This window comes from Callithrix jacchus, chromosome 15 (assembly GCF_049354715.1).
Source record: "Callithrix jacchus isolate 240 chromosome 15, calJac240_pri, whole genome shotgun sequence".
NCBI lineage: Eukaryota > Metazoa > Chordata > Mammalia > Primates > Cebidae > Callithrix > Callithrix jacchus.
Window position 1 is genome coordinate 15,233,730 of NC_133516.1, and position 22,664 is coordinate 15,256,393.

The following is a 22,664-nucleotide window of genomic DNA, read 5'->3' on the forward strand; positions in this document are numbered from 1 at the left end:
CAGTGTTGTCACACAACCTGTGTGACTGGTAAATGCTTAATGTCACTATTTGTGCTTCTACTCATTTCAGCCTTTCCTACCTCATGTATGGAAGTGAGTTCACTTGGTAAGTAGGCGGAGAATACAGTAACTGGGTCAGATGAAGGTATACATAACCATTGGTTTCACATTAAGCCTTTACACACGTGCCCTACTCTGATCAAATGGGAGATTTGCCTAACACACCTGGAACTTCCTCTCATTTGTGTTTTTCATCAAGCTGTTCTCCAAGCCATAAACTCCGCTTCTATCCCCCAGGTCAATCCCATCCTTGAGAGCCAGATCAAACATCCTCCTAGGTCTTTCCACCTGCTCTCTATTCTCCAGAATGGGACATCAAAATCTCACACGTTCTTCAGGGACAAGTCAAACACCTTCCAAGGTTTCTTCCCACTGGCCCAATTCTCATGTGTGGGATGTTACAAAGTGCAGTATCTTTGGTGTCAGAGACACATCCTCACTCCTCCTTTTGCTCCTTAGGCTCAGAACCTCAGTTTTCCATCTGTATAAATTGGGACAAAAATATTTACCTCATCTGGTTGTTCTGATTGTTAAATGAGATACTGTTCATGGAAGCCACCTCCACAGCAGACCAGTATTTTTTCCTCACTTCCTTTGTTCCTTCCTCTCTCCCTTCCTTTCCCAAGCCTCTTAGCATTTTTTAAACCTAATTGGTTGAAAAGACAGAATTCTTCTTGGTAGTTTTTGTGCCCTTTGCCTGGTTGAGTATAAGGTTCTTGCAGGCAGATATCATATCTATGCTCCTTCATGGTGTGCAGAACAATATTTTTAATGTAGTAATAATGTAGTAAATGTCTATCAGATGAATATATTTCAGGCACTAATGGATACAAAATAATGTGAATAGAGAGGACTTTGGGGCTGGTCAAGAATACATGGCACGTCTGTTGGGCAGTCTGGAGCAGAAGCCAAAGTGACATGTTAATATTGACATGGAGCCCAATGTTCCTGAATAGCCAGAGATCTCCGAACTCCAGCTTGTTGACTTACCGAGTCGTCCATCCCCAGGAGGACCAGCAATGGGATGGTGGTCATCCCTCCGTGGACCCATTCCTGTAGAGACACAAAGCCATCCCGGTCGTAGTCCATCCCCTGCAACATCTCCTTCAGTATCTGTGGAATCCAAAGAGCAACCATTGTCCATTTTCGTCACTGACACGTCTTCCTCCCTTCTGCCTCTGCCGTCTTGTTCGTCTTGCATTATTGGTTTGTGTTTTACCCCTTTCCCCTCCTGTTAAGTGCAAATAGAGCAGACTGGGAGTGAGGAGGCCAAGCTTCCAGGACTGGTTCTGACCTTGGGCCTTGGGCCAGTCACTCTCACTCTGTGGTTTCTGGTTTGCTTATCTGTAGAAATGGAAATACTATTGTTGTGTTTGTGGCAGCGTAGCAGGGATTAGAGAAAATGAATGCAAAGTGAATAATATAATACCTGAGACATAGAAGCCCCCAAATGGAGTTATTAATGTAATTCATAATATCTGGTGATTGTGGAAAATCTCGACAATTCTTTCTTACAGAAATCTCGACAGTTTTCTCTAAACTCTTTGATTGATGAATTTCTGTTATAACATTTTAGCTCTGGTGAAAATATTAGCTTTGTTATTTCAGTTACGTCTGCACGTTTTCCTGCTGCCTACATTCTTCCTGTCGGAGAGGTGGAAGGTAAAGTGCAGGACTCCAAAGAAGCTGCCTAAAGAGGATGAGTCTGGGAGCACCTGCAGAGTAAGCACTCATTCACGTCCCGAGCGTGTACCCACTCACACCTTGGAAGCTCACTCCAAAGCCACCCCGTCCTTTCAGAAACTCACAGGCCTCAGCTCTGTGGGATCCCACTCCAGGTACTGGGCAACGTGCAGCATTTGGTTGACAATGCAATCCATCTCCTAGAAAATAGCAAAGGGAGAAAATATCAAAAGGAGACAACCAAACACGTGTCCTTAAGAGCAAAACTAAAAATTAAGCCCAGTGGGAAGAGACACAAGGCAGAGCAAGAGAAGAAGCTGGTGCAGTAACTGGCATTTTGTGAGGAGCTCAGTTTATTTCCATCTTGACCGCAAAGCTCACGAGAAGCACAGAGCATGCGTAAGCTGGAGGTATGCAAAACGCTCATGAGCACTGACTTCTTCCTGGACCCACCTTCCTTCCCTTACTCTGTGCTTTAACTTGGAAAGCATAGACAGCACTCCTGTTTTCCCCCACTTTGTGATTACATCTTTCACAAGTACTTACAAACCGAGGCAGGTTTCTCCTTCACTTCTTATCACTCATCCCCATCGCTTCAGTAATTTGGGATCCATCTCCCCACTTGAGGCCAGTTTCTCTTGCATGGAGGGTTACTGTGTTGGTCTTAGCTCAGGTGCCATGATTTCCACTTCTTTTGGTATCGCCTCTGTTTCCTTTTTACCATGGTCCAGCCCTTAGCCCAGGAGTCCGTGGACAGGAACTCATGAGGAATACGTTTACTTGAGGAATGAGCCTTTTGGTACTGAGGCCAGGCTCACAGGCTCATCTAAAACCTCACAGAATTGTTGGATGCCAATGAGTCAGTGTTCTGAGAGCCCCACTGAAACATACCAGACTGAAGAGGCATTTAGTGTTAAAGTTAGCCCCACTTAGGCACCAGCAAAGATGTTCGTAGTAAGATTGTTTTGGGAGGACGTGGTGGTAGACTGAAGCAAGGTTCAAAAGTGGTAGGTGCCTCTACCAGATGGAATACTGGGCCAAAACAGCAAGCTACAACCCAGCGGGGATTTTCACAAACTGTATTTCCTTTAAATTAAAAAACAAACCATTGCGAAACTATGAGATAGGCCAGTAGATGAGGGTAAGAAAGTGGGCAGAAAGAGGGGGAGAGGTTTTTGGCAGAAGTTCCAATAGAAAAGAGTTTGTATATCTGGTTGGGTCCAAGATTTAATGAGAAAATGTAATTCGGGAACCAAGAATTGGACTCAGTCTTGGGCTATGTAAATAGAAGCAGAGTTGGCAGATTTCAAAAAGAAAAAGTCCCCCTGAGGTCTTCCTGGTCAGGCCACGTTTGGATACTTACTTAAAGAGTCATTGGGGATGGATTCTGTTCTGTGCCACGTTTCAAGAATAGTATTGACAAACCAGAGCTTGTTCAAAGTGGATATTTAAGCCTGCCTTACGAGAATCAGTGTAGGAAGAAGGAAATTTTAGCTCGGAGAAGATTTTTATGGGAGATGTGATAGTACCTTCAAATACTTGAAGGCCTATTGTATGGGATAGGCATTCCACTTGTCCTGATCAGGTACAGGGGCAGAAGGAAGCAGAGGGATACAGACAAGGGAGGAGTTGAGGATTGACTTATTTTGGCCTCCTTGCTGGGTTGGGGGAGAAGGGGAGCAGAAGCAGGTTTTGAGTTGAAAACTTCCCCCGCAGGCAGAGGAGTGCCTGTGTTCAGGAAGGAAGCCCTCTCCAGCAGTCACCCCAGCTTAAGAATGGCTGTCTTAAGGTAGTGGGTGTCCTCCCTGTTACTGGGAGTCCATATGCCAGGGATTCCAGGTGAAAAGTTGAATCAGATAACTCGAAATTTGCTTCAGTCCACCAATGTTACCTTTAAAATGTATCTGGAATTTAACAACTTCTTACCACCTGCAACGATGCTACCCTGCACAAGTCTACCACCATTTCATGCCTTGATTATTTCAATGGCCTCCCAAGCAGTATCCCTGCTTGCATTTCCTGTCACCCAGGCTGGAGTGCAGTGGCATCATGTCAGCTCATGGCAGCCTCTGCCTCCCAGGTTAAAGTGATTCTCCCACCTCAGCCTCCCGAGTAGCTGAGACTACATGTGCCTGCCACCACACCTGGCTAATTTATTTTGTATTTTTAGTAGAGATGGGGTTTTGCCATGTTGGCTAGGCTTGTCTTAAACTCCTGACCTCAGGTGATCCACCTGCCTCGGCCTCCCAAAGTGCTGGGATTATAGGCATGAGGCACCATGCCGGCCTAGAGTGATTCTGCTAAAACATAAGTCAGTCACATCACTCCTCTGCTCAAAATCATCAATGGTTCTCCATTTCTCTGCAGTAAAAAATAAACACTTCTATTTTTTTTTTTCCTTTTGAGACAGAGTCTCGCTCTGTCACCCAGGCTGGAGTAAGTGGTGCCATCTCAGCTCACTGCAATCTCCACCTCCCGGGTTCAAGCGATTCTCCTGCCTCAGCCTCCTGAGTAGCTGGGACTATACATGTGCACCACCACGCCCTGCTAATGTTTGTACTTTTAATAGAGATGGGGGTTTCACCACATTGGCCAGGCTGGTCTTGAACTCCTGACCTCATGATCCGCCCTCCTCGGCCTCCCAATGTGCTGGGACTACAGGTATGAGCCACCGTGCCCGGTCAAAGATAAACACTTTTGATCACCTATAAAGTTGAATATGTTTTGCAAACTCCCCACTGCCCTACCCCATCGCATGACTTCTCTGATCTCATCCCCTATTACTTCCTCACTCTGATCTCAACTGTTCACTCATTCCGCTCCACTCACACTGGCCCGGAGTGAATCTTCTAACAGCTTAGGCACCCTCAGGACCCTCACACTCCCTGTTCTTTCTCTTGGAAGGCTCTTCCCCTCACTTATTCCGTCACCTCCTTCATGCCTCTGTTCGGATGTCCCCTTCTAGAGAGGCCTTCCTTGGCGACCCTCGCTAAAGCTGCAACTTCTTCCAACACTCCTCTCCTTTATTCTTCTCAGCATGATCTCTACCTGACACATGCTTTCACTATGCTGCTTCGTATCTGTGCTAGGACTAGAATGAAAGCTTCCTGAGGGCATGGAACTTTCATGTCAGTTGGCTATACTGCTGTACCCCCAGTGCTTAGAAGAGTACCTGACATAATGTGGACACCCAGTACATATGTGTTGACCAAATGTTCCCTCCAATGACCCAACCCACAGCACTGCAGTGTGGCTGGTGGGGGGTCCCATGGAGGCACCCTGGGGTTTCGAGGGAATTGGGATGGCTCACTGGTCTAGAGGACTTATTCCCTTCTTTCCTCCCTCTGGTCTGACTCGGCCCCTTGCATCTCAACCTCAGGGCCTTCCTGTTAAGGAGGCCTACCTCTGACATTGCTAGTCAGGACCACTGGGCCTATCTGGCTCTGTTTGCCTTCTTTTCTTTCCATTCCTCCTTTTACTCCATGAGCCTTGACCCATCCTTGCATATTCCTGAAGGAGTGAGGGTGAGTCTCAGGCTTTTCTCAGGTGCGATGGGATGGGAACATGGACAGACTCAGGCTTGCTCAGGTGCAACGGGATGGGAATGCGAGCAGACAGAACCAGACTCCTAGGCTAGTGCCCCGGAGTAGGAGAAGCAGCCAAGGGTGATGCCAAGCACATCAGCAGTAGCCAGCAGCCTCCTTCCTCATGCCCTTTTCCCCCGGTCTTCTTGCCTCCCCCATCCTCTCCTGTTGGCCTCAGGACTCCTTCAGGAATTTGCAGGGAGAGCTTGTGAACTGAATGGGAAGTTAAGCTAGGTGACATGCTAACGCCTCCCTCCATCCTGAGATTATCTGATCCCAGGCTTCAAGAGTGAAAATGTAAGGTAGAGTTCACGCTCTGCAAGGCTGGCTGTTTGGAAATAGCAGGTGGGAAGGTCTTACTCGGATTTCCTCAGCCTGTGTCAAGACATTGCTATTACTACGAAGATGGAACTTGACATTTTCAGATTCTTTCTCTGCTTGCTCCCTGCTCCCCTAGCCTTTCTCAGATCCATGAAGGATATTTAGAGCGAGAACTTACCGCTTGGTCCAGGAGACCGTTCTCATCTGAATCATAGAGGCGAAACATGACTGTAAGAAACACAGAGGTAAGCCTGAGGTGTCCTCTAAGAAGCAGGGATGGCTGAAGTTTGGATGCTGCCAAGTTTTTAGATTACTTCTGTCACCCCATGGCGAAGGCTGTGGCAGCCAGCTCTCCCTCCCTCTGAGCGCAGAGTCTGACTTCCTAATGGAGAGGCTGAGCCAAGGGAGGAGAACCACCTGGCTTCTGGACCTGTCTAAGCAATACCTATGTGGCTGATGAGGTCCAGGTCGTGAGTGTGATTCCATGACACTTTTCAGTGCCACAAGGACACAGTCTAAAGCAAATGCCCAGCTGCTGGTGGGGCAGAGGCACCAGAATTTTGCTTCTATTGAGCATAGAAAATGTAGAGTTAGGCAGATTTCAATCCTGGGGCTGCTCTACCACTTCTGGGGGGTGTCCAACAAGTCACTTAACTTCTTTGAGCTCAGTTTCCTTATCTGTAAAGTGGAGATAATAATGGTTGGTTTCTCCTAGGGTTGTTATGAAGATTAATATGTAACTGATAGGCCAAGTCAACTTTGCTTCGAACATAGCACTCAACAGATGTTACTAATTTTTATTTTCCCTTTTAAATGAACATTTATATATAGCATTTAACATATACACAATACTGTCATATGTCTTTGTCATTATTACTTCATCCTCAATGATGCTATGAGGTAGTTATTACGGAAGCCTTTTTTTCTTTCTTCTAAAAAGTATTCAGAAACATGATATTCAGAAACATCTTCCGTCTTGTTCTAATTGCAGGGAGGTGACATAGGATAAGGAAAATCTGGGAGAAAAATTTGGACAAGGAACTGCAAGTTTACTTATAGGGCCTGGAAACCTGTATTTTACTCAACCAAAAGGCAAAGGTCCTGTCTGTGGTTGCCTGAGTCAGCATGGTAGGAAGAGAGATAAGCATTTCTTCATTTTCCTGCCTTCTTTTTTTTTTTTTTTGAGATGGAGACTTACTCTGTCTCCTAGGCTAGAGTGCAGTGGCGCAATCTCTGCTCATTGCAACCTCCACCTCCCAGGCTCAAGTGATTCTCCTGCCTCAGCCTCCTGAGTAGCTGGGACTACAGGTGCCTGCCACCATGCCTGGCTAATTTTTCATATTTTTAGTAGAGATGGGGTTTCACCATGTTAGCCAGGATGGTCTCGATCTCCTGAACCCATGATCTTTCTGCTATTCTTTAAAATCCTTCATCATGCCTGCTTTTTCTGTGGAGAGCCCCCGCACTGATCCTTCCCTGATGTGGTGCAAGCCCTCGGGGCATGCACCCGCCTGGTCCCCTTATTCCTGCTAAGTTATCCCGTGTCATCATTTCCTCCTAGATGTTTTAATGTCCCTGCACCTTGTGTTTTTTTCAAGGGTGCATCACTGGTCGAAGTCAAAGTTCTTTAAGGGTAGGGTCATGGACTTTCGATTCTTTGTGATTCCTCAGAAGGTCCCAGTCAGAGGCACTCATCATATGCTGCTGCCTCACCCAGCAGATGGCTGAATGACATAAAGGACAGAGCTTTTCTGTTAGCAATATTCCAGGACTCTGGGCCTAGGCGACTCTCCAACACTGACCTCTCTCTGGTCCTACTGTGCATGAACAATAGAGCTAGAAAGGCCTGAGCAAGCATCTTAATTTTAGCAGGGTGGCCTTCTTGTGCTCTCCTTCTAGGTTACCATGTGGTTAAAATGAGAATGCCTTTAGAGTGCTTAGGAAATGTAAGGTGTTTATGAATGATAGTCGTTATTGTTATCATTGCTTTGGCAGTAGGTGTGGGATTTCAGGCTATGATTTCCAAAAATACATGCTTGGTTTTTAAAAAGAAAAGTGTAACTTGTTTTCAATCCTTAAAGTTAAGGAAGGATATAAATTGATATGATTTAGTAAAAAGCAAACCAAAATGAAAACTCCATATGACAAAGTTTCTGCAACAAAATATTGCAAGGAAAAAAACAGCAAAAGATGGAGAGGGATCCAAAGGATTAAAAGAAAATGAAGAGACACCATAACCAGTGGTGCTGTGTGAATTTCACTTGGATCCTGATTCAAACGAGCAATTAAAAATATCTAAGGTAATTGACACCTGCGAATACTGACTATTTGATCATAGAAACGAAATCATTTTCTTTGGCTGTGATGATGGCACTGCGGTTGTATTTAAGAAGAAGGGTCTGTGATTTTAGAGGTACATACGGAAATATTCACAGATAAAATTATAAGATGCCAGGAATTTGCTTCAAAATACTCTGAGGCAGAGGGAATGGGTAGGTGGTATAAACACAACAAGATTGACCATGAGTTGATTATTGTTGCAGCTGGGTGATGGGGCCGTGGACATTCACTATGCTACCTACTTTTATCTTTGAAATTTTCTGTAATAAAAAAATTTTAACATTTCTTTGCATCACCATTATAAGTCTCAGTCAGAGAGTCATTAATACAGAAAATCTGTCACCTTCTCCTTGGTAGTTATTAACAAACATAATGCTTAAAACTCAAAATCTAGCTAAACGCTGGAAATAATTTGATGTTTCACTTTTAACATTAGCTAGAAGAAAACAGAAATCTGCTACATTGCCACCAAATTAGCACTTACAACTTGCCATTGTTAACACCTCAAACCTATGGGGGAGATTTTTAAGCTCAGCTAATGAGCAAACTGTTTCATTTTGTTTTTGGCAAGAGTTAACCTTTGGCAGACTTCCCTTGCTAATGTTTAAGTCTTGTTGACTAGTCTTACTATTAACTGGAATTTTGATTTTGGCCATAACGTGTACATGATTTTTCCTTACTGTCTCCTTAAGTTCCCAAGAGAAGCAAAGACAATACAAATTTTTTAACAAGGTCCTATCGTATTCTGTTTTTTAAAAGTATGTCTGTAGGCTCACAGAAGCCAGAGAAACCATCCTTGGACTGAATCATCTACCAGACTGCAGGCTGTTTCAGCCCCTTTCTGCCCCTAGCTCTTACTCTTCTCCTGCAATTTTCTTTTCAGTTAACTGGCCCCCTCATTCTCTATAGGCCAAGATCTTGCGGTGGAGCATAGGTAGAGAAATGGACAAAGCCTTATTGCGACAGAGTTGATGAGATTTCAAGAAAAAAATAATTCCTCATAGTTAAGAGTTGCCTGGGCACGGAATAGGGGAAGGAGGACAGATGTTGAATATCTTTCTTTAAAAAACCTATTATGAGAAGGTAGCAATTTGCTGAGTAAAGGCTTTCAGGAAGTCCTGCCAGCAAAGCAAGGAAGTCTTGACTGCTTGATGGGACCCCTTCCCCCTTCCAAATTCTGGTTCTCAATGTCTGGATATCGGATGCCCTTCCCATGTGATACACAACTGGTACGATGTCTTAGGGTGGATTATAGGAGTTGTCCATATCACTGCTGGTAACAGGACAAAGAAACCTCCCCAAAGAGGCAGGACCTATACCCACAATCCCAGCTCAGTCTCCAGTGTGTTTACGAATAATGGACAAGACCCCAGATCTTTCTCTAGGAAAAGGCAGAAGCCCCTTGACAGGGTGAGTACTTACACTCCAGCTTATCCTGAGGTCGCCCCGTTTCCAGCAGGGACAGGTAGCACACAACATCCTTCAGGTATACCATGGGGGATTCTGAGCTTGAAGACCGAGGAACAGGAGATTCCAGGGGCATCGCAGCCACTTGGTCTTCGGTTGGTACTTGCTTCTCAGCCATGTTTGATTCTGTGACAGACAAAAGGAAAACATCCAAGGACATTTTCTGTTTAGTAAATATGAACCCCTCTTTGTTACCCCATCCTTTTCATGGTAGAGGCAAGGGTTTTGTAGAAGTGTTTTCAGAAGCTTTAGTTACATAGATGTGATCAAATTAGTGGCCCCAGAAATCCCATTTGTGGAATTCACATTCTCTGAAGGGATTCCATTCTGAGACCATGATCTCCTCCTCCTCCTCCTCCTCCCATTAAGAGTCTATTTCCTTGCAGGAAATTTGTCTATACTCTGAATATTCAGAAAAGACGATAGTGATTATTGGTAATATCAATAATCAACAGGTAAATGTCATTTGGCCGACTTTTTTGGGAACGTACCCAACTTGTAGAAGTAATTTTGGCTGAGATTTCAAAATAGTAAATGGCCAACAGTCATTTCTCAGCAGACCTTCTTGCAATTTTCTTTTCAAAAACAGTTAAAGACAAATAAAGGATGAATATTCAAAAGAGAAACTGGGATTGATAATCAAGGAGTCTCCAGAAACTAGGAAGAACTCAAACTAACTGCAAGTCTAATCATTTGGATGAAGAAAGTGTAGAAAGTGAATTATTGTACCACAGGAAGTTTTCCCTTTGAAGTTTCTCCTTTCTAAGGTAGGAAAACACTTTGTCTTTTCCACACTCTGCCCTCTGGTTCAGAAATATAAGATCTATTACTAATAAAAGCTAAGCACCACTATTTTCCTGTGTGAATTCTATTTCTGAGACACTTCGAGCGCTGTCCTCCCTCTCTACCTCCATGCTCATTAGAAATGATCTCTTAATATCTACCAGGAATGTACGACTCACAGAGGATAACTAACTAGGGAACAAATGGAAGATGTGCAGTGGGAAATCCAACGTTTTAGGTGTTATACAATTATACCACCAAGTAATAAAGTACTGAAGGTAGAGGCAGTGGGAGAGACAGCCTTCATAGGAATGTCTGCCAAGGAAGGCAATGCTACCTGTACACTCTTCACTCTTCACAGAGAGAAACAAATAACCAAGCAATGGGAATAAATATGCCATTTTCAGCCACCAGGGTGGTGCTAGACGAAAGCCTTCCAGGTCCCAGGGATTAGGCTGTGGGTCTGAGAAGGAAGTTGACCATCATCCAGATGGACAATAGGAAAGACCAAAGGTCACTGACACACTTCATATGTTACAAAGGGCCTCATGAAGAATCCAAGATGGAGCCTACAAAACACAGCTGCAAAGTAAGGAAAGAAAGCTTTGTCCTGAGATTCCAGAGGACCAGATTTTCAAAAGCAGTTTCCTACCGGACAAGACCCTCAGCAGGATGCAAGAAGACATCACCTCTATTAAACAAAAGCAGAAAGCTTGGACAAGTAGAGATGAAAATGCAGCAGGATGAGAGAAAGACAGGGATCATGAGACAGGGGAGGGCTGTAATAAAATTTCATGTTCAATGAAGTATTGCAATCATCACTGGAGCCAGAAAACATGAGAACAGGCCTTTATACTGGGCTAGTCCATTATACCCAAAGTTATTGCTATGTCCTCAGATTATTCATCCATTAATACACTATCAGTGACTTCCACCTTGACTAAAATGGACAAATGGAGACCAGATTTACCCTCTTACCTAACACAGTGACAAAACTGGACAAAATATATGAAACACTGGTCATAGGACATTACATTATCAGGGAGGACCAAACACTGGTCCCTGAGAAGATGAGATGACACCTACACCTGCCACATCAGACGGTTTCAAAGAGCTTCTAGGCTACAGCACAGAGAGCGGGGAGGCAGGACAACCTTGGCAGTCTCTCTGAGTGGAGATGAAACTGGAATCTGGAGCCCACAGTGGCTAGGGTTCACACAGTAGGCTCTGGAGAGGAGGGGATGCCCAGAGAGCACGATCTGACAATGTGTACAAGGTCCCCTTTGAGTAACAGCCAAGAATTCCCTTCAGTTATTCCGCTGAGTAGCGATTAGCACACTCCTGGAAGGAAAACACCTGAGGCTGGGGAAAGAATGAGGATTAGATGGAATAATCCTTGGAATGCAAAGAGAACCAGGAGTAATGTCTATTCCCGCCAACCAGGGTAGAAAACTCCCATCATTCACGAATCATCGATGGAGTATTCAGAAGCACTGTTTCTCAGTAGTGAGTAAATGCCTTTCTGGTCCTGTCCAATGAAGCTTTAAAGACAGATCCCAAAATATCAGACTGTTTCCAAGTAACCTAACTATACCTAAAAACAAAGCCTAGGAGTATTTTTAGGAATGTGAAAATCCAGTGCTCAACGTTTAGTGAAGAGATACCATAAATTCTATATAGGTTCTTCCAGAAAATTTAAGAGGCAGGAACCCTGCGCAATCCATTTTGTGAGGCCAGCATTACTCTCAAGCCAAAGACAAACAATGACATGACCAAACATTCACATGCAAATCAATATCCTTCATGAGCACAGAGGCAAACGTTCTTAACATTTTAGCAAATCGAATATCATAATATGTAAAAAGAAATTAAATAAGACCAAATTAAGCATATAAAAAGATATTCAACATCATTAAAGCACAAGAATATTTATAACACTTTTATTTATAATAATCGTAAACTGGAAGCAGTCTAAATGTCCGTCAGTAGGTTAATAGACAAATTGTGGAATATCTATCTATTCAAACACTAATCAGCAACTAAAATATGTGAATTATTGATACATACAAAGTGGATACATCTCAAAATTATTATGTGGAGTGATAAAAGGCAGACCCAAAGGAGTGGACGGTGTATGATTCCATCTACATAAAATCTGGACAATGCAATCTAATATATATGACAGAAAGCAGATCAGGGGATGTATGGGGATGAAGCGTGGGCAGGTAAGGAGGGTGGAAGAAAGGGATCATAAAGAAAATTTTTAGAGATGATGGGTGTGTTCATTATATTAATTGTGGTGCTAGTTTTACAGGTATGTACAGATGTCAAAACGTATTATTAATTATACACTTAACACACACAATTTATGCTAGTTTATACTTCAATCCTTGGATCGTGAACCATTGCTCTAGTTTTTATTGAAGTCTACTGCTCACTCCTGTCATAGAGTTGCAGGCGTCCAGGAAGACTGAGAGACACTGACACTGTCTCATTAGTGTCCTTCCTCTTCATTCTGCCTTACATGAAATACCCCTAACCTATGGCCATCTGAGCACGTCCCTCAGGTACCACCAGTAAAAGGCCAACACCCTCTTCTGGATCAGAGAGGTTCTGTCCTCGAGCCATGTAGCGAACCCTTTCATGTGAGGGTTCTTGGGCAGACCTGACTGGTTCCCCTTTCTCTCCTGGCATCTGTGTTACTTGCTCCCTTCTGGTTAGGGAGTACGGCATAATCGAACACATAACATAGAACACTCTTGATGTTCTATATGTTCAAAATTTTTGTTGTTTCTTTATTTTTTTGGGTCCTTCAATACCTTACAATGTGAACATATTGCTTTTCTAATTTGGAAAAACTAACACAAAATATTGGGAGATTTTCCTCGAGACTTCAATATTCCAAGTTGCTGAAACATCTTGGCAGCCTGAGAAACTAATCAAACACCAGGATACTGAAGTTCTCCTTGTTAGTCCTGGGCCTTCATCAAGCGAAGGGTGAGCTCAGCCTTTCCTAAGCTGACATTCTGACAGTGACAGATTGCTCAGGCCTCTAAGCCAAATTCTGGACTCTGAAAGCCCTGCTCTGCTGTCTCTATGGGCACAAGCACATACCTGCCTGGCTCTGGGAATGAAGTAGGCTTTGCTAGATCTGAGCTTGGAGACTGATCTGATAGGCCTAGACAGGCCACATGAAATGAGAATCTAAGTTCGTCCTCTAGCTTCCACCTGGGCAACAGGAAAAGGCTGGTCTTTTCAGCAGATGGCCTGACTGAAGGTAAGTCCAGGACTTGGCTGTTTCTTGTTGGCAGGGGCCCCTCTCTGTGGTGACCACCTGACCTATAATTCTTGCTTTTGATAAACAGGGACATCTAATTAAGACATCTGTGGGAAAGGACCTAGCAGGAAAAGGTTTTTTTCCTTTTAAATCTCAAGTCTCAAAAGAAGATGAAAAAATGCTATATACCTCTTTGGGCCAAGAGTCAGATAATCGCCCTTTCATGATTTTACCACAGGGGGCTGATTTTTCCCATGCACAAGGAATATGGTACATCATGAAATTGCTTCTCCAGGAGGAAATCTCTGGAAGTTTCTCCTTTAGACCTAGAATGATACAACTATTGCAAATACACATGGAGGTCCAATAAGTCAGCTAACCTCCATTATCATCATCCATCGTCTTTTCTCAAACATCACATAATGACTTGTCCCCAATAAGTCCTTCCTTGGTACCTCAGAAACATTAGCCACTAAAACAAAACCTGCCCAGACAATTTAGAACCTCCAGGAGTGAATGGTATCTTCTTCCAGGTCCCTCTTGAAGTTCCAGACACATGGGATAAGAAAGTCTCAGGGTTAAGAATTTGGGGCAGGATGCTTTTCATCACTGAGTTTCTTGCTGGGAGTTTAAAATCTCAGAGCTCCTAGTTCCACCCTTTCCTCCCTAGCATGAGAATGATTTATGCCAGCGTATGCCTTCTCTAGTGCATAGAAGATGTAAGAGTTATCTATGGATTAAGTTCATTTCACCAAGGGGCCATGGACCAGCATGGCTGAGTGGGGCGCTGGGCAGGGCATGAATGAGCCAGCACTTTTGTGGAGTCTTGCCCTGCTGCTGTCCCTGAAGCCATTGAGAAGGCACAGCTGCTCCTAGTCCTTGCTTTCTGGTGCTCTGTGCACAGCCTGGAGTTTGCTGAGCTTCTGATCCAGGGGTAACTGTGTTTCCCCAACCATGCTCTGCTTTCCATCTATCATGAACTGTTTATCTCACCAGTTAAACACTGAAAACTCAATAATCCTTCCAGTTCTCTTTTTGCTGTGACAGGAAGAAAGATTAGAACTACATGGAAGAAATTCTCTCATCCCACTTCCCTGTTGCAATTAGTTCCCCTTCTCCTTCAGTTGTAGTTTTTCTATCTTGTTTTATATATATTTAAAATATTAAAACTGCATTCTTTTTCCCCAGGTCCATCCCAAGAGCTGGAATTCACTATTGGATATATATAAAGCTTTTCAATAAAATGATAATGCACAGTTAAAAAAAAAAAAAAAAGTCTGACTCTCTGAGTCTTTGTATTGAAAGCTTCAGGAGCAACCTAGAAGAAAGAGAGCCCATGAGAGACCTTTCACGAGAGGAGGATGGCCAACTGATGTACTTGAAGACTGAGGGTGCAGACCGAAGGACATAATGGTGGACCATACTGAGTTAAGAACAGAATATACTTACGGTTTGAGTGCGGTGACTCATGCTTGTAATCCCAGCACATTGGGAGGCTGAAGTGGGTGGATCACTTGAGGTCAGGAGTTCGAGACCAGCCTGGCCAATATGGCGAAACCCCATCTCTACTAAAAAACTACAAAGATTAGCCAGGCGTGGTAGCACACTCTTGTAATACCAGCTATTCAGGAGGCTGATGCACAACAATAGCTTGAACCTGGGAGGTTGAGGCTGCAGTAAGTTAAGATTGTATCACTGCACTCCAGCGTGGGTGATAGAGCAAGACCTTATCTCAAAAAAAAGAAAAGAATAAAGTATACTTGTGGAAGGTGGCCTGAATAATACTGCTAATATTATTGAACATTTCCTGTGTGCCAGGCACTGTTCTAAGCATCAACATATCTAATTCAATTAACCTCCACAACAACATTTGTTATCTTACTTGGGGACACTGAGGCACAGAGACATTGTTCAAACATGCCCACAGTTACAGAGCTAGGTCGTGTTGGCTCTGGGGGTCAAACCCAGGCAGTCTGGCTTCTTAAGCAACATGCTCTATTGCCTGACCCAACCTGAGGTGATAGTACCCAGGACATTTGTATTGAATATGAGAACAGAAATTAAGTATGGTAACCTTTATTTCTCATTTTCATGGGAGTGTCTGGTCTTGGGCCTGGCCTGCCAGCAGCAGAGAGGAATGGCTTCCCACTGATAAACATGTCAGGGAAGATTCCACGTCTCTCACAGTCCACGTCTCTCACAACCTGCTGCCTATGGGCACCACTACAGCAGCCGCACTGAGAGTGCAGCCTTGCCTATGGCACAGGAACCAAACACACCACCAGGACCACTGTGTCCTCTCTTGGTATCGGAAAGGCAGCAGGAGCCTTGACATTGGATGACTCTGGATTGAATCCCTGGCTCCACGGGTCATACCAGTGGTATATAATCTCTTACGGTCTCAGTTCCTCATGTGTGAAGTGGTGTGATTGTGAAGCTTAGATGAAATGTATAATGAACTGATGCCTGGCAAATACATCTTCAAGACTATTTGAGCTAGCTTCCCTTGCTAACTTACTAGCAAATCCCCAACTTACTCAGAATAGTTTATATATGTTGTTGGAAGTCAACCAGGACACACTTTTACCCTCTCGACTTATTCCTCTTCAGCCACCCACTGGTAGAGTCATCTGCACCTCAGCCTTAGAGCCACAGCCACCTCTTCTTCTCTCTCTCTCTCTCTCTCTTACACACACACACACACACACACACACACACACACACACACACACACTCCCTCTCTCTCTCTCTCTCTCTCTCAGGTGCTCCACTTTCTCCACTTTCTGGGCAGGCAGATGTATCAGAGGTAAATGTCCAGCAAACTGTCCCATGTCCCGACCTGCCCTGTTCCAGGGCAAGTGAAGCAAGAACATTTACCCAGCCTCAGAATCCCAGAACATTCAAATGACAGGAGCCTCAGAGCTGGAGGTTCTGAAGGCTGCAGGAGGACCAGATCTGCGTAAGGGGCCACAATTACGTAAGGACAGCACGGCTGGTTAGGTTTCCCCACTTCTCCCCAAGGATGAGGTATTCCCTACTTCTCCCGCAAATCTTATATTCCAAAGACTTACCAGTATCAGGGGCACAGGCTTCGTCTGCTTTAGTGGCATTATCTGCATTCTGTATATTAGAATCTGAGGAACAAAAAGAAGATTTAAAGACCAACCCAGGCCCTCCAGCTTCTTTGAAAGGCAGGTACAGGACCTCCCCATGGGACCTGGTTCACCCAGGTCATGTCCATGTCTCTGGGTTACTGTCAACTGGGTTCATGCTCATTTATTGGGGTTGGCTGTGTCTCCCCCATTACACCCCAAGCTCCAGGAAGACAGGGATCTTGGCTTCCCTCTCCTCTAATACTTCTAGGCTAGTTCAGGTTTGGATGCAGAAGCTGAATGTGCTCGATCTGTGGACCATCAACCTTTGCTGAAGGCTCTCTCCCCCGCCACGCATTATTTTGTGTCTCCTCTTTCCTTATTCTGCTCTTTTATCCATAGTGGCAGGAATTATGCTTCCTCTTGCTAAGAGGTTCATCAGACAGGGCTTCCTGTAAGGCCTTATGAGGAAAGGCATTGCTCTCCCTTGGGGCAGTTACTATGTTCAGGGCAACCTCCAGGAATGCAGCCTGAGGCAGTGGCAGCGGTGAGAGCTACACAGGTCTGCTCATCTTGGAAAAAGTTGGTCTGTGTACCTGGGCCGCTGGCCTCGCTGTTGCTGGCCCCCTCCTTGGGGTGGTCAGGGGTCTCCTGTCTGGGCTTCTGGCTGAAGGCCAGGAAGAGGTGAGTGCTCAGTGGCTGGGGAAGGTCCACCTCCAGGTACGCCCTCATGAACAGCTTGAAGACATCATAGCTAATCGGCTGAGAAGGAGCAGAAGGGCAAAGTCAGTGAAGAGAAGCAAACGGAGAGAGAGGAAGAGAGAAGGGAAAGGAGTAGAAAAGACGGCAGGTGAAAGAAATGGAAAGGGAGGCAGCAGGAAGTAGAGGAGCTGATGGGGGCAGGCCAGGGAAGTGATAGAGAATGACAGGCACAGGGTGTAGGAGATGCATATGAGAAATGCTGAGGTTGCATATTGGGGGTTGGTGGGGCACACAACCAGGGCAGGCTCTTGTAATAAGAGAGGATGTCATTACATTTAGATAGAAAGTGAGGTGTTGGAGAGAACCCAGGGAGTGGAGGCCACAGTGCAGGGCTCTGCCTTAGCCCAGGCCCGTGCGAGGAATGTGGCTCTCATGAGCGGGGACAAGGTCTGTGCCCTGGAATCCTAGTTAAGATGAAGAAGGATGTAGTTGAAAACATAATGGAAAGAAGTGGTTCTTCTACAGTATCTTGGTTTTCCTCTTGTGCCTTGACGGATGTGAGTCCCGAATATTCAGGTCTCACAAAGTAGGAAAGACCTGGAAGAGAAAAAAGCAGGCTCCATCTTTCATAGTCCTTATCTTCTCTGGAAAAACCCTCAAATGAAACAGGGCGGTGGGGGGTGTGGCTCTGGCTCAGCTGCTTCTCAAAACATGTCCTTGTGAAGGTTTTAGGCACCAGGAGAAGAGCAGGAAGCCAACGACAGAAGGTAGAACCAAGCGATATGCCAAAAACTAGACCCTCTTCCTGCTGTGTCTCTCCCAGTACCGCCTGGCTTCTGGTCCCAGGCTGGGAGCAGCTATGCCAGAAAGGGCTGCTGTACTCAGCAAACACTCAACAACAACAGTTTGCAGTGAGTCATCACTGGCTTGTGTTTGATGGCATCAGATTCTTCATCAAATCGGCAGATGCTCCTGAAAATCATTTGAGGAAGCACTACTCCGAGATCTGCTGTGCAGGCTTCTGTGAATAATAGACGCCATGAGAATAAAATCCCTTTTCAGGAGCCTACTTGGTGCTCCCATCAAAATGTTGGTAGCATTTAACCCCTTGTCTGTTCTAGGAGATCTGGGAGGCTTCTCCGAACCAGGGACTGGCTTACATGTGTACAAACAAGTTCGGCTTCAAAATCTTGGCCTTAAAAGTGAGTAATGGTCTCCCCACCCCACTGGGAGCTCACAAAGAAATTTCTCTTTAGCCCCAGGCTTGGCTGTTCTATTCATCTCCTTTGCGGAGTGAAAGATGTCTGATTCAGCTGGACAGAGGCTTCTACCAGATTAGGGGAACTCTAAGCAAATGGTGGACTCACATTCCTTGTGACAGCCACCCATCTCTCTGCTCCTTTTCTGTCCCTGAGTCTCTGTGCCTCTTTATTTCACAGTCTTTCTATCCCTCTCTGTCTTTATAGCTTCATTGCTTCAGAATGTCCCTTCCTCCCACATTGTCTTCCTTTTTCCTAATATACAATAACAAAATCTTTTCTTCCTCCTCTCTCTTTTTTTTTAAGACAGAGTCTTGCTCTGTCACCCAGGCTGAAATGTTGTGGCACGATCTCAGCTCACTGCAACCTCTACCTCCTGAGTTCAAGTGATTCTCCTGCCTCAGCCTCCTGAGTAGCTGAGATTACAGGTGCGTGCCACCATGCCTGGCTAATTTTTGTATTTTTAGTAGAGACGGGGTTTCACCATGTTGGCCAGGCTGATCTTGAACTACTGACCTCAAGTGATCTGCCTGCCTTGGCCTCCCAAAGTGCTGGGATTACTGGCATGAGCCACTGTGCCTGACCCCTCCTCTTCAGCTGCAACCCATCCGATATGACCCTTGATTCCATCCTCACTGGCTCTAATTGCATCTCCAGCATTTTCTTTTCATCTGCCTGCAAGTATGTTAAATGTCCACTATTTCAAAGAAATTGCTATCTGCCAGAACTACTGGCCCATCCTTCTCCCCTTTCCTTTCAAATTTCTCCAAGCAGACCAGACTAGCCTCTTCACCTCCTTAATCCCATTTAGATTGGATCCTAGCCCATTACTTCTGAACCTGCTTTGTTGAATGTCACAGATATAATCATCTCTTTTTAGACTTTCTTGTCTTTGGCCTGTCTGCAGCATTTCATCCTCTCTTCTTTCTAAAACTCTCTATTTTCCATGGAGTTGTTCTATTTTGGTTCTCTTCATTCTCTACTTTGGTTTCACTGAATATTTGCTGGTGGTACTGTTATTCATTAATTTGTTTCTAAAGCTCTTTTGGTATTGTCTTTTTGTACCACTTTAATTGACAAGTGCTATTTTAAAAGGTAGTTTTCAGTTCCAAAGTGTAGTATTAATCTCCTTCAGCTAGCATCAAATGAAAACTATCAGAATAAAATATTTCCAGAGAGCAGACTGTACTAAATGATACAATAAAAATAAAGTTTAAACAGTCTAACAAAATGCTGTAAAAAACCAAAGCCAAAAGATCATCAGACAAGATCACATGAGACTCAAGAAACCTTGTGACTGGTCTCAGACCAAGTGCATTTTCTCCTTTTTTCCAATCTGTTTCTTTTTCAGCAAATTGTGGGTGCTGAACTAGAAGATCTCAAGTTCTAAACTCCAATTCGCTTGCTCCCTGAAAATCGGTTCTTCTTCCTGACTTTATAATTTCTGTTAATGCCAATGATGCTATTATGCTCCCAACATTACAGGCTCAGCTTTGAACTCTGTGTCTGAGACTAGTTCTTGTCCTTTCCTTCTGTCTACTGTTCTTCTGCAATGTCTGTCACATCCAGACCTTTTCTATGTCCATTGTTCCTGCTGCCATCACCAAAATTCCTGGGTTCTGGCTTGTGTTACGTATATCTCACCTGGACCACTGCAATACCTCTCCAAGTCTTCCTTATCCCCATGCACATCTGTTGGTTCTCTCACCTATCTTACCTATCCTTGCCATATTCATCTTCCTAAAGCACAACTCTGATAAGATTGCTTCTCTACTAAAAAACTTTCCATCATTTTTAATTGCCCATGGAATGGAACTAAGATCAGCTGATGCACTACTGTGTTCTTACACTATACATTGTAAAATATTTGCAAAATGAAATTGGCAAATGGAAATTAGATGAATGTAAATAGAAGGTCTAATATGCCGTGTTCTTCAGTCCAACAGAGCATCCTGTATACTCTCCTAGACCTTTGGGATTCACAGCCTCCAATAATCCCCTTCAACCTAGATTGGTAGTTACTTTGAGCTCTGAGATGATTCTGGCATTTTCTCCTATTATTCTCTATGTGCACGTATGCACTCTGTCCATGCCGACCTCTGACCAGGCCTCTATGTACTCTACCCTGCACAAGCTGCTTCCATCTCCATGTGTTAAGTCATGCTTTAAGGCCCAACCCAAATGCCACCTTTTCCAGAAAGCCTTAAGATCTCTGTCTCTGAATTTCCATACTTTGCACCTTGGTTCCTGTTTTGTGACACTCACATCTGCTGTTCTGCATTAATATATAGTTGTTTGTGACATACCTTGGTTCTTCTACTTGATCCAGAGCTCCTAGAAGGTAGTGAGAATGTCTTCTTTTATCTTTGAATCCCCTACACCACCTACCACAAGGTTCTTCATAGGTATATGAACAGATGATGAGTACTAATCAGTGCACCTCAAGAATAGCCTGGTGGCTGGCCCCTGGATTATATGGATTAAATGGATATATATATATATCCCCACTCACAAGTTGCTGAAGAAGAAACAGATTGGAAAAAGGGGGGAAATGTGCTTGAGATACACACACACACACACACACACCCCAAGTAGTAGGTATAATGGCATGGCATGGGGTTAGGGAAACAGGAAGGATTTAATTTGTCTTGAGTTTGATGGCTTACCGCCGCTAAAACATCTCAATGAGAAATAAATTATTGAGCATCTTAAGTACAAGGAACCGTGCTGGGCACCAATGAAGAACATACCAACGAATTAGGTATGGGACCACATCTCCAAAGAGTCCGTGTTATATAAGAGGTCAAGATACTGAAATAATTGCAATGCATGGTCGTCAGTGGCGAGTGCCATAGGAAAAGAGTCGACAAACTGTTAGGAGAGCTCGGAAAATAATACTGATGGAACTGAAAATGCACAGAATCCTATTCTCTAGGATAGGAACATGCATGATTGGACGAGTTCACTCTCTTAGGTGAAGCATAGAACATGCAGACCAGAAGAGCCTTAGAGGGGGCTGGGTCTTCTGATGCCCGAGGCTCAGGAAATTCAGTGATGAGCCCCTGTGAACTAGCACCAGAGTAAAACCAGAAGCCAGACCTCCTGACTCCTAGTCTACTGCTCCTGCTACTTTATCTGTCACAGGTTTCAGAGCTGGCATAGTGCTCCCTGACACTCCCTCCCAGCACCCCATGTTCAGCAGGCAAAGACATGCAGCAGTGTGCCACACTCTCAAGGTGATATCTGGGTTATACAAAAGTTCTTTAAAAGTACAGGCCAGGAGCAGAGTAGCTGATGAGTAAATGCATGACGGGAGACTAACTAGGGAGTAGCTAGGGATTGTGCCCAAACCAGATGACCAACCACTATGAGGCATGCTGGCGATTATTCTCTGAGACCTAGAATAACATCCCAGGCATGGTCATGGTTCAGGCCAAAGGAACTCTGTTGGCCCCAGCACCTTTTATGCAGAAATTAGCTGGGAAATTTACTCCTGCTGCAACCTGCTTAAAGACGGTGTGTCAATCCTTACACAAACCAAGAAGGGAGCAGAATTAGATGGAGAGCTTAGCATGCATCAGGGACTTCAATTCTCAAGACAGCAGTGTGAGGAAGAACTGTTACTGTCATTATGGGGATAAAACACATTTGGACAACATAAATAACTTGCTGAAGAGCACAAAGCATGTGGCAGACCTGGGATTTGTGCTCAGGTGTCTGGGTCCAGGCTCACGGTGCCACCAACCCACCTGCCTCTTTTGCTACAGTGGGTTTTGTCCACTCTCTAGCTGTCTGCCGCCACTCTGCTCTCCAAGGAATCAGTGGTCCTGATGGGCAAGCACGTGTTCATCATGACTAGATGCAGCTCTGCCACTCTGCAAACTTTCCTTCTCGCCCTGGCTTTGCCAGTGATCTGCCCCTTCCCACAGCTAACTCGTTTCTCATTGAGACATTTCAGCAGCAGTAAGCCATCAAACTCAAGAGAAATTAAACCCTTCTTGTTTCCCTAACCCCGTGCCATGGTATTACACCTACTAGAAGTCAGCTGCACTGTGTGAGAGAATGAAATCAGAGTGACAGAGCTCCCCTGGGACAC

At 44.6% G+C, this 22,664-nt stretch overlaps 1 protein-coding gene across 12 annotated transcripts in view; it reads right to left on the reverse strand.

The window, feature by feature from the left end:
* The window catches only part of DGKG (diacylglycerol kinase gamma), a 211,833-nt gene that overhangs the window by 129,700 nt on the left and 59,469 nt on the right, over window positions 1-22,664 (reverse strand). For all 12 annotated transcript variants that reach the window (XM_035274700.3, XM_035274698.3, XM_078350447.1 and 9 more), the window contains 6 exons: window positions 17,204-17,369; window positions 16,587-16,649; window positions 9,411-9,581; window positions 5,827-5,876; window positions 1,869-1,943; window positions 1,051-1,173 (listed from right to left, as the gene is read on the reverse strand). In XM_035274700.3, coding sequence (XP_035130591.1) covers window positions 1,051-1,173; window positions 1,869-1,943; window positions 5,827-5,876; window positions 9,411-9,581; window positions 16,587-16,649; window positions 17,204-17,369 — 648 coding nt within the window. The remainder of the gene's footprint in view (window positions 1-1,050; window positions 1,174-1,868; window positions 1,944-5,826; window positions 5,877-9,410; window positions 9,582-16,586; window positions 16,650-17,203; window positions 17,370-22,664) is intronic.